We start from the raw sequence: 12,055 nt of genomic DNA on the forward strand, positions 1-12,055 counted from the left end.
TAATATTTAATTTCTTTATTTATTCCTTTATTTATTCTTACTGTTTATTTGCTAGAGAAAATGTGCGTGACAAACATACAACCACCAACACTGGGCTAAAGAGAGCATGAAAACAAAAAATCCACCAATTCTTTTCAATTATTTCAACAACAAAGCGAAATAAAATATATAAATATTTATCACAAGTAGAAGTTTAACAGATGTAAAGGTGCATAACTTAAATTATTTCAGAATTTATCGTATCTTGTAGGTCCAGCAGAAGAAATAAGTCTTCTGCCAGGTTTCCCTTAACTAAGCCTCTGCCGCCCTCTAGTGGTCATCTTATCGTATTACATCACAACAACTCCTCTGGCAGAGGAATCTCCATTGGTTAATTGTTGAATTACTCCATTGGTTAATTACGGAAATTGTTCATATCCCATAATTATGGGTCAGTAAAGCAAACTACTACAATTATTTATTTATTTATTTATTTTTATTGTTTTTAAATTGTAATGGAGGTGGATTTGGTGCGAATACAACTCAGAAATACAACTCAGACTTCGTTCTTTAAGTAAAACAGCTTTATTAGTGTACACTGTTAGAAGTCGTCTGAATATGTAGAAGAGCTGGGAAGCCAGTGAAGTTCGTCAGTGTTTGACAGAGACAGAAATGCTAACAGCTGCTCCTCTAATGGAGTACGTCCCGTTCATAGGCAGAAAAAGAAAAAAAGAAAAAAGAAAGGGGGAAAGAGCAGGTGGCAGAAATTCGGGGGAAAAAAACAAAATGAAACAAAAAAAGCTATACAATATGATCACTAGTGATATTCAGAAGCTTCTCTTCTCTCCAAGTTGCCGTCTTGTCCTAGAGTCACATACAGAGGCTGGTTTGGAGAGGAGGTGAGGGGGGGGGCACCATTGTCATCACAATAAGAAAAAAAAAAAAAAACAGATGAAAATCAAGTGAAGGATGAGTAAAAAGAAAAAAAGAAAAACTCGTTTGGTTTGCATTCCTACCACAGAATTCTCTGAGCTGGTTGGTTTCCGGAGGAATTTGCTGTGTTCAGTGGCACGCAGGTCGTATAAAATTAAAATAAAATTAAAATAAAACGAACAAGTTGACGCACAAAACATTTTTGTCACATTCTCAAAAAAAACACCCCCACCAATTATCGGAAAGGATTGAACAATCCAAGTCTGCATAGAAAGAAAACGTGAAGCCAAACGCGCTTCGGCTCCACGTTGGCCCGCCACGGTCGCGGCTTTTCTCTCGAAACGAAATATCGGTACTGGTTCAGTTTGTTTCCGGAGCGACTGGCCACCAACGGAGGGGATCGACCCGTCCCGAAACATTTTAAAAAGGAACAGTTCGCCCTCTAACAACCCAGAAACCAGCCTCCTTTGATCTAGTTTAAAAAATTAATGTTAAACCATCAAGTTTTTCAGTCAGTCGGACTGATTTGCGTTGAAGCGAGCATAAAGTTGAAGTTGAAATGCAACGACTGGGCTCTCGTGAAGACGGCTACACAGAGGAGAAACCAGCATCTTCAATCTTTGGGAGGAGAACCTTTTGTGTTTTCTTGAAGGCGAGACATTTGGTCACATTACCGGGTGGCGACCTTGACTGACTTTGAGAAAGAGTGAAGATTTTAACCATGATGGCGGTAACCGTGGCAACCGTGGCGACCGTGGCGCTCGGCGGAGAAAAACAGGAACATCCTATGCTACATACTTCATGACGTCGTCGCCGTGGCGGCCGTTTCCAAAACGTATTTCTAAAAAAATACAGAATTCTAATAAAAAAAACAGGAAGAAAAGCTTTGAAGATTCTTAAATATACTCGTATAGAAAAAAAACAAACAAATAACCATAGAGGAAAATACAAAATAAGAAACATTAAAAGTTAGCTTAAAAAATAAAAATAAAAATAAAAGAAGTGAGTGAAGAAAAAGAAGGAAGAAAAAAAAACAGCCGCGTCATTTTGACTCGTTTTTAAAGCTTCAAACACTTTTGGGGTTGAAAAGATTTGGACCGACGTAGCTGCCGTTTAAAAATAAAATCAACACTCAGTGGCCAAATCACAACAGAAAATTATAGGTGCATAAAGTGAACTTTCAATACGATTTCTTTACTTTGTCGTTTTTCTAATTGTCTTGCTTAAAAATTTGGGCTCCTCTAAACATTCCTATCTGTACATTTCAAAGCATATCTCGCTGCAATTTTTTTTTTTTTTTTTACATCCAAGGCAACTTTCTCGTACGAGCAAATATCAAAGGGTGCTTCATTTGAAGGTGGCGGGGGCGGGTGAGGGGCAGTGCAATACAAGTTTCGGGAAAAACTTTTTTTTTTAAAGTCTGGAGACTCTCTTCCGTCGGCCACATCGCCCAGAAGGGTTCGACTCGCTGTCCGTCTGCAGGGGGCGATGCAGAGTCTTCAGATTAGGTCGGCAACGACCGCCAGCGTAAGAAAAAAAAAAAGCTAAAATAGTGCGGAGGAGGTGACGCAAACGGCTAACGGAGGCTTGCCATGACTAGCTGTGGCTAACGGAGGCTAGCGATGGCTAACGGCTTACATCCATCCATTAAAAAAAAGTATCAAATAATTTTAAAAAGAGAGTTTGATACGCTCCTGAAAATACTTATTTCGTCATCCTGGTTCCAGTTATCTGTGCTTTCGGCTACTGACCACACTTTAAAAATTAAAAAATAAAATAACGCTGCAGCGCTAATCAACTGTTATTGATTTCATCTGTGACCACAGAAGAAATGTTGTCAGAGCTGTAAAGAGTAAAACAAACAAACGAAAAAAAAAAAAACGTGAATTCATTTATTAATTTAACCCGAGCTGGAACGACAGAACGTTCCCGAGTGCAGAATGGATCAGTTTTAGTTTTTAACGAAACATGAAAAAAAAAAACTTCAACCGGTTCGATTTGATTTTCCCGCAAATGCAAATCTGTCAAACGAAGTTGAAGCCGGAGAGCTCGTCCAGCAGGGGGAGCTCCAACCCCTAACAGACAAGCGTCGAAGTGAAACTCACTACTTCACACTTTTTTCAAGTTCAGCGCTGATCTCGTGGTGCTGGTCGACCTTGAAACAGAGCCACCGACGAGTGCAAGTGTAACACCTAGAGGCCACGCTTTGTAGCAAGCAACATACTGAGGGTGAGGGGAGTTAAAAAAAAAAAAACAACAGCTGTAAAAGTAGAAACACAGGCCTTGGCGAGGCCGCACGTGTCCGTTAGAGAAAGACATCTCGTCATCTCCAATTGGTCCAGTGTGGTCAGCTGATCTGACGGATGAGCGAGTAGAAGCAGGTGAAGTGAGAGAAGAAAAAAAAAAAAATCTCACCTACATACAAAATGGAAGTTTGGTCACCAGGTAGAGTTAAAAAATAAAAACAGAAGAAGAAGAAGAAGAAAACTGGAAGCCAGCAGAACCGGGTCCAGGTGTGAAGAAGAAGAAGAAGAAGAAGAAGAAGAAGAAGAAGCCCACTTTGGTTTTGGAAGGTGAGTCTGAACCTGCGGCAGGAACAGGAAGTCCACAGGAAGGAAGGCTTGGTCACCTGACCGGACACCCAAGCTCCGCCTCCCCGCCCCATCCCCCATTTCTGGGCCATTGTGATAAAATTAAAAAAAGGTTGGGTCCAGTATGACATCACTCTGGTATTGCCAAAAAGCAAAAAATGAAAAATTTTCATCTTTAGGTCCAAGTTTGCTGGAATGTTCGACGCGACTCAAACAGACTCACAGCGCCACCTGTCTGTGGTCCGTCCTCGTCCTCCAGGTCCCACCGCATCGTCGTCCTTTTTTTTGTCGTTTTTCTGGAGGTTTTTTTGTTTTTATCTTTTTTTGCTTTTGTTTTTTTTTTAATAATAACTTTTAGTATAAATCAGTTTAAGACTGCTGCCGATCAGCCTCAGCAGGGAAACGCTTGGTCGGTTCGTTTTGTTTTTTAGGACATGCTGGAGCAGCGCACCGACGGGGAGCCCATCTGGGTCAGCACCTTGTCCAGCCACTGGAGGGGGCCGTTGAGGTGAAGCTCGATCCAGCAGGGGGTGCTGGTGACTGTCTGACGTCTGCCAGAGGAGGAGGAGAAGTAGGAGAAGAAGAAGAAGTAGAAGAAGAAGAAGAAGTCCACAGTTAGAGGTGAGTGAGAGGAACCTGGAGCTCAGCTGGAACTCTGGAGTTATTCAGCCAGTGAGCTGCCTCTCTGACCAGGCCACGCCCCCTCCCCCCCTCCTCTACCCCTGGCTGCACACACCTGTACTCTGCACCCCAGCCCTTCACGAAGCTCATCCTGATGGTACACATCCTGGTGAGCTGGTAGACGGCTTCGAAGCCCTGGTTGACCGACTGGGCCAGCAGGGCGGCGAACTCCTGATTGTTGAAGATCTTCAGGTTGCAGCCTGGAAGGAAGAAGAAAGGACAGGAAATGAATGCGTGAGTCAGTGAGCTGGTCTGAGTCAGTGAGTCAGTGAGTCAGCGAGCCACTTCAGTCAGTGAGTTAGTGGACTACTTGAGTCACTGAGTCAGTCGGCTGTTCTGAGTCAGTGAGTCAGTGAGCTGGTCTGAGTCAGTGAGTCAGTGAGCTGGTCTGAGTCAGTGAGTCAGTGAGTCAGCGAGCTGGTCTGAGTCAGTGAAATAATAGAGTCAGTGAGTTGGTCTGCGTTAGTGAATTGGTTTGAGTCAGGGAGTCAGTCGGCTGTTCTGAGTCAGTGAGTCAGTGAGTCAGTGAGCTGGCTCCCACCGACCTGGAGGGATCTTGCAGACGGTGGCCGGGTGCCAGCCATACCGCTGGTTGCAGTTGGGACTCTGGACAAAGATGGCGCTGTCGCTGAGGCACTCTGCGAACACCTCGCCGCCGATGTAGTACAACCTCACGCCACGACCTGCACGAGTCGACACAACGATCAACACAACAGCATTTTCGCTCCGACGGACGGGTCGTCTGACGCGGACCCCCACACGGCCGCTTTACCTATGTGCCTCCTGGTCATCTCCACCGTGGCGTTGCGGTTGACGTTGCTGAGCAGGCCCAGGCAGAAGCGCTCCGAGTTGGACGGGTCGGTGAAGCCGTCGACGGTCAGCGAGGGCTGCGAGGCGTGGAAGGTCTCGCCCACCCGCTGGTTGAGCTCGTAGTAGGCGATGGAGCACCAGAAGGCCGGCTCGCTGTAGGTGACGGGCTGCAGGTCTGAGTCAGACAGAATAGAACAGAGTAGACTAGAACAGTGAACCTTTTCATATGGACGCAAAACAAGTTCTGATTCAACACTGAATATGGAGCAAGCAAAGCTGAAAACTTCCTATTGCAAACACGTAAAATCCAATTTCAAACTAAAAGAACTCAGCAAAAGAAATAAATTGTAAATAAAAAGCTATTTTAAAGTTCGACATTAACTTTTACACAACACAACACAACGGTGTTGTCAGACCCATCACTACTTTATGCTGTTGGATATTAACAGGTTTGTTCCTCACAATGTTCTGTGTGTGATCTTCTCACACACAGATCACACACACACACGCACAAACACAGACACACACACACCATCTATCTGAGGAACACAGCTACAGAAAGTGGGGCTACTCACCGAGGCTGTGGCTGACGGGCGACAGGGTGCTGGGTGACATCTCGGCTGGGGAGCCTGGCAGGGACAAAAAAAATAAATAAATAAACACGTTGAGGCCCTGCCCACTATCACACCAACCAATCGTTCATCAAGTTTAGGGCTGCAACTAACGGATTGTCTTTGTTGTTGTCGATTATTCTTTCAATGAGTCACCGTTATGTCCTTTATTTTTCGCCACCAATCTTGGACGTCTGTTTAACCAAACTTGCTTAAATCTTCACACCTGCGTTGTACTGTTGAACTCTGACAGCGTGTTTTTAAATATATCGAAATATTCGTTACATTAAAATACTTGTGTTCTCTACATATCCCATAATATATTTTAGTCTAGTCTCCCATCAGGTGGGCCACCAAAACACTCCACCCATCTGCTACTGCTCCCTCGGTCAAATATCCCAACCCACTGTGGCCGGCCTGGACTCTATGCTACCAGTCTCCATACTTTGATTCATCTGCTGGTCGCTGGTCTCCCCATCTTCACTGATGTATCCCGGAGGAGGAGTTTCTGTGGACACACACACACACACACACACTCACACACACACACACACACACACACACACACACACACACACACACACACACACACACACACACACACACACACACGTTAAAAGGCTAATCCTGAGGTTAAAACAAACTGTATGAAGACGCTGCAGGCTGAGGTCACCGGGTCACATGACACAAAAAAAAAAACTAATGTTTGCCACACACACACACACACCTGGTATGTAGTTGTTGGGCGGCTCAATGCCGGCCGGGAAGTTGGTGTTCTCCGGGATGGAGTTGGTGAAGTCGTCCAGGTGCGGCAGCTCCGTCAGGATCTCCGTGTGCCGCGGCACCAGCACCGGGGGGAGGACTGGGGGAGGAAGTGATGTCATGAGGGGGAGAAAGAGCAGCAGGAGGAGGAGGAGGAGCGGGAGGAGGTAGAGTTACCCGGTGTCTCCACCCGCTGGTAGTGGTAGGGGTTGACGCAGACCTCGTCCTTCTTGAGGTTGAAGGCGAACTGACAGGCCTCGATGGCCCGCAGCTCGTGGTGGCTGTGCAGGTCCGGCCACCGCCACAGGCGGCAGTAGATGACGTGGGGGAGGCCCTTCCTGTGCGACACCTGGAGACGGCCGTCCAGAGACCTGCGGGGTCGGGGAGGAATAGGAGGAGAAGAGAAGAGGAAGGAAGAGGAGAATAACAAGAGAGGAGAGAAGGAGGAGAGACAGAAGAGAGGGGAAGAGAAGAGGAGAGAAGAAGAGGAGGAAGAGAGGACAAGAGGATAACATGAGAGGAGAGAAGGAAAGGATGAGGAGGAAAAGAGGGGAAGAGGAGAAGAAGAGGAGAGAATAACAAGAGGAGGAGAGGATGAGAGGAGGGGAAGAGGAGAAAAGGAGAGGAGGAGAAGGAAGCGCCTCATTCAGCAACCCGCAGCTCAACCGGCAGGGGGCAGCGATGGCCTCAGACTGTTTGAAGGTTCCGCCTCTATGACCCAGGAGAGACTGTCCACTGTGTGTGCATGTGTGTGTGTGTGTGTGTGTGCGCGTGTGTGTGTGTTAGGGGTGCGTTGGATATATTCACCTGCTGTGGTCGGAGTATCCATACATGCCTGTCGAGTCCCACTGCTCTATCGTGTGGCCTGAGCCAAGACCCCATAGATCTGAGCAGTTACTGCACGCACACAAGCACACACACACAAACACACACACACGACAGGTGCAATAAGGACAAACAAAAAAAAAAAAAGTGAAGAGATGGTAAACATGAGATGTTTCACTGCAAATCAACACGATGAATCAAACATGCAGCTGAGTTTCTGATATTCGGCTCATTTCTGTTTTCAAAATCCACATTCAACGACCTGGACGGCTGAGATGAACTCATCCATCAATTAACCATGTTAGAAAATTTGAAGAAGAAAGAAAATTCAATTGGAAAAAAAAAAACAACCTTTAGCCCCGTGTTTCCAGCCTCCTGCTAACACGTGATTATTTGTCGGACCTCCCACATAAAATAAACAAGTTACAATTGATTAGATTGGAATATGAGGAGTTGACGGACAACATGTTTGGATCATCTTCACTATTATTGCTGCTGCTACTTTCACGTGTTTTTCCCTCCGAGACAAAGCGAGTGTGTGTGTGTGACGTGCAGTAAACAGGTGCTGCATGCGTCCACAAGACAATGACATGTGAATGGAGTCAAATCAAAAGAGACACAGAGTTGTGAAGACGTGACGGGACGGCCTGCAGCTCTCTGCGCCGTCCAGTGGGTCGCGCTCAGACAGACGGCTGACGGCGGAGAGTTTGTTTCTTCAAAACAAAAACACACCTCCTGAAAATGTGGTGTGCTGGGAATGGCCACCAGATGGCGGTAACGGTCATACTTCAGTGAAGGAATGTAAGCTGTTGATTGAAAAACAAGATAATTTTCTCTTTTTTTCCAGTGGAGCTGAAGGAGCAGCAGCAGCAGCAGCAGCAGCAGCAGCAGCAGCAGCAGCAGCAGCAGCAGCAGCAGCAGCAGCACCTTATCAGCTCCTGACCAGCTGCTATCTGAACAACATTCCTCAATGAAGACGCAGCAGCAGCAGCTTCTCAGAACCAGGAAGTGACGTCACTGAGTTCACCTTGCATCACTTCCTGACCTGCAGACTCCAGCTGTGAACCTTCACGTCCAAATCTGACTGACTCCGATTCAAAGTCCAGCCAGTAAAAGAAACAGAAGCAGCTGGCGAGCCACAGGGAGGAGCTGCAGCCGCCTGAACTCCACTTCCTGGATTGACTGCAGCTGATCACACAGGAGGCTGCTGGGACACCTGGGTCAGCTGACCTGGATCCCTGATCTCACCCTGATTTCACCTCACCCTGATCTCATCTCACCCTAATCTCACCTCACTCTGCTCTCACCCTGCCTGCCACCAGCGCCACCCTCAGCCTGTACCCTGCAGGTGTCCCCTGAGCTGATGTTGCGCTCACACAAACCCCAACTGCAACACCAACTGGAGATATGGTGTGTGTGTGTGTGTGTGTGTGTGTGTGTGTGTTTGTGTGACATCTGTTTCCTCCAATCAGGTTTCACTTCTGCTGCGTCTCGGAGTCATGAGGCGGCCGGATGGAGAAGTGACGCCACTGTTGCCCAATACACACTTTTCATTCCGCACGCTGCGGTCCAGCGTGTGTGTGTGTGTGTGTGTGTGTGTGTGTGTGTGTGTGTGTGTGTGTGTGTGGACACACATCCTGCTGTTCAGAGGCTTAGTGGTATTGCGGTGAACCAGCGAAAATATTAGAAGAATTCTGCCCCATGACATCATCACGGTTTGTGTGTCACACATTTGTGTGTGTGTGTGTGTGTGTGTGTGTGTGTGTTGCCGGCCTACCTGGGAATGGTGACACACTTGGTGTTGCTGTTCTGGGTGCTGACGGCCTTCTCCAGCTCGTCCAGCTGGCCCGTCTTCTTCAGCTTCTTCACCAGACTCTTGACGGCCTTCTCGCACCACTTCTCCTCCTGGCCGCCGCCGTTCTGCTGCTCGCCGCCGACCCCTCCCATCCCGCCGCCGGCCCCTCCCCCGCCCCCCACCGGGCTCTTCTTCCAGCCCAGCAGCCGTTTGACCACCGGCGGAGTGAAGGGAAGGATGGAGGACATGGCGTCCGTCCTGGGTGATGTGGCGTGGTGGGCGGGGCTCCGCCGCTGCTGCTGCTGCTGATGCTGGAGGTCGTCTAAAGAGTGGACACACACAGGATGTGTGCGTGTAGGTGTGCGTGTTTCTACTGTTCACCGTCCACTAGAGCGTCGATCCTGGAGACACATAAGAGAAACCTGTGGAGGCAAAGTGGGAAGAGGCGGACGTCAGAACAGGAAGTGAGGAAGATCTGAGGAGAACGACGCTGACGTATGCACTGAAACAGTGCGCAAACGACAACAACATTTCCATGAACCCTAGAATTGCGCAAAACCTAAATCGAGCAATAGAAAACTGGTCATGGAACCACCTGAACTTCAAAAAAACTCTCAAATATGGCCGAAAGCTTTGGACGAAGGTGGTTTTTCATCAGACGCATCCATATAGAGGTCAATGTGAAATGGAACGTTATGTTTGTACGGAGGAGGAGACGGAAATTTCTTTACGAGTGATCAAAGAGGAAAATATAACAACCATTCTTCACAGCAAACAACATCAAAATGCTAATTTATACAAGGAATTAGAAAGGGAAATGAGAGGCGAGTGGGGTCTCGTCGGACAAGAGTTTACGAGAATTACGGCTAATGCAGTTAACACCATTCAATGGAAACGCCTGCAAATCGCAATTTCACTTTGTCGAAATTTTTTAGAAATATCGCTTTTATTTTGTGTAAAGCTGTAAAGGAAACGCAGCTAATTGCAATCTTTTTCCTGCAGAAAGTTTAAAAGTTGATGCATTTATTTTTGAAAGAATTGCATGGAGAAACACTTTTGCTCAAATCGCTTCCACTTCCACGAGCTACGGCCGCGCGACTCTATACGTCATTTAGACGTTCATTGAAACAAAAAAAAAGAAAACGACACCAACAAACACACAAGTCTCTTCACAGCAGCAGCAGCAGCAGCAACTTATACGTCTGGAGGTGGCGACTCTGTGTCATAATACATCCTAATCCCGCGCTAATCCCCGAGTGAACCTATCTCATTACGGACGCCCACGTTCCACCGGAAAAGGCCGAGAGTCATCGGACCATGTCAAAGCAGCTTCTCCTTAAAGCCGTGTCAGATAACACGGCCAGACCTTAAGCCCTGCGCTCTGGGCCACGTTTGGACAGGAAAAGCACCAGGAAGTCGACCGTTCCAATACAACACCGTCAAGCTTGTTGTCGTTTGGTCTTTGGTTGTTTTTTTTTTAATGAAATTTGTCGGACTCCATCCCTCCAGGAGATGTGAGATGATCAATGCCCTGTCAATTAACCCCACTCCATCCCCAGACACTCACTGATGCACAACACGTGAGCAAGTCTGGCCAGCGTACGAAGAATAGAGCAGAACAGAAGAGATGTACTTTATTGATCCAAAATTGGGAAACGACGCAATTTCGGTTCAATAAAGTACAATTCTATTCAAGAGATTATCAGCATCCTCCACAGTGAGTTTCCTCCATCCAACAACACAGATCTGCATGCTAGTAGTGCCGGACTGCATCCAGCCAGAGGGGAAACAATCAACCGGAGCCTCCATCCTAATAACTTGTAGCAAACATCTGAGCTTCTATCAAGTAGGACTTCAGGAAACGAGAACTAGAAGGCTCAGGAGATGCTAGCAATGCTAATGACAGGTCGGGGTTATCCATTGTTATCATTAGTAGTAGTAGTGGTAGCAGCAGTAGTATATCTCAGTGCTTAGGGGGAGTTGAACTACTCCTCCAGTCTCACTCACTCACACACACACACACACACACACACACACACACACACACACACACACACACACACACACACACACACACACACACACACACACACACACCTTGTGTTGTTGTGGAGAAGCCTCCGGAACACACAACGACACAAAGTGTGTACGCGAGGAAGAGAAGAGTGGAAGAGTGTAAAGGAAAGGAAAGGAAAGGAAAGGAAAGAGATGGGGGGTGGGGGGGGGGGGGGGGAAGGTACAAAACGTGCCCGAGTGGCCCCGACGACAGCCGCGAATATCAAGCCGCTCGTAGGCACAACAAGTCCCCGTTATTTGGTCTCCAGCGGGGAAACAACCGTCTGTACTTCTTGTCCTGGAAGAGCACTAAACTTACTATGACACACACACACACACACACACACACACACACACACACACACACACACACACACACACAGAGAGAGCCGCGGAGCGCCGAAGAATAAGCTAATGCTACCAAACCCAAACAGCTAAGTGGCTGTTCGCTCCGGGCGGCCTCTGTCTCTGCCCCCATCGCTGTGATTTTTCGAGCACATTTCTTCGTCATTTCTCCTCTCTTTTGTCTCCACAAAACGACTGCTAGCGAACCCCCAACCCTCGTCCACCTTCTTTTCTTCCTACTCCCCCACCGCATCCCGTTCTTGAGAAAAACACACGAAGAAAAATCCGCTTAGCTTAGCTTCACTGCTACTCGGAGCCAGCGACAAATAAACAGCTCCGCTTTTCGGTGCTTCTTTTTTCTTTCTTCTGAGTCGCGGGACATTTCGGCCGGCTTTTGTCCGACCTCGACGCCTCGCTTACCGGGCGCTGAGTCGACGGGGAGGCCGCTGGCTGGCTCAGGTACATGTCAGGAGGTCCTCCGCCTTCATTGCCGACAGGACCGGGGGAGAGTTTTGACTCTGTTTTCCAAGCTCCGAGCCGCCGGGATGATGATGATGATGATGGCCCCCTCATTCAAAGCTCAACCAAACTCGCTGAACACACACAAAAAAAGAAAAACAGGACGGGGGAGGAGGGAAGGGGTGAACACTTGAAGTCCCGCCTCTTCC

General features: G+C 47.6%; 1 protein-coding gene across 1 annotated transcript; it reads right to left on the reverse strand.

The window, feature by feature from the left end:
- Positions 1 to 545: 545 nt before the first annotated feature.
- Positions 546 to 12,007, reverse strand: smad2 (SMAD family member 2). Its single transcript, XM_076029085.1, has 11 exons — positions 11,808 to 12,007; positions 8,970 to 9,409; positions 7,175 to 7,264; positions 6,545 to 6,738; positions 6,333 to 6,467; positions 6,051 to 6,113; positions 5,570 to 5,623; positions 4,957 to 5,169; positions 4,730 to 4,867; positions 4,240 to 4,384; positions 546 to 4,054 (listed from the first exon to the last, which is right to left on the reverse strand). The coding sequence occupies exons 2-11, from the start codon at positions 9,233 to 9,235 to the stop codon at positions 3,931 to 3,933; spliced, it is 1,422 nt and encodes a 473-aa protein (XP_075885200.1). The 5' UTR covers positions 9,236 to 9,409; positions 11,808 to 12,007; the 3' UTR covers positions 546 to 3,930.
- Positions 12,008 to 12,055: the final 48 nt, after the last annotated feature.

Source organism: Nelusetta ayraudi, unplaced genomic scaffold (assembly GCF_046127955.1).
Source record: "Nelusetta ayraudi isolate G7.1 ecotype Tasmania unplaced genomic scaffold, CSIRO-AGI_Nayr_v1 ptg000026l, whole genome shotgun sequence".
NCBI lineage: Eukaryota > Metazoa > Chordata > Actinopteri > Tetraodontiformes > Monacanthidae > Nelusetta > Nelusetta ayraudi.

Bases quoted from the DNA above. Each gene is read 5' to 3' on its own strand.
- smad2 (XM_076029085.1), bottom strand. From the start codon at position 9,235: ATGTCCTCCATCCTTCCCTTCACTCCGCCGGTGGTCAAACGGCTGCTG. The intron at 7,265-8,969 runs GTAGGCCGGCAA...GTGTGCGTGCAG, and splicing joins AAGTGTGTCACCATTCCCAG to TAACTGCTCAGATCTATGGG. The intron at 5,624-6,050 runs GTATGGAGACTG...TGTCCCTGCCAG, and splicing joins CGACCAGCAGATGAATCAAA to GCTCCCCAGCCGAGATGTCA.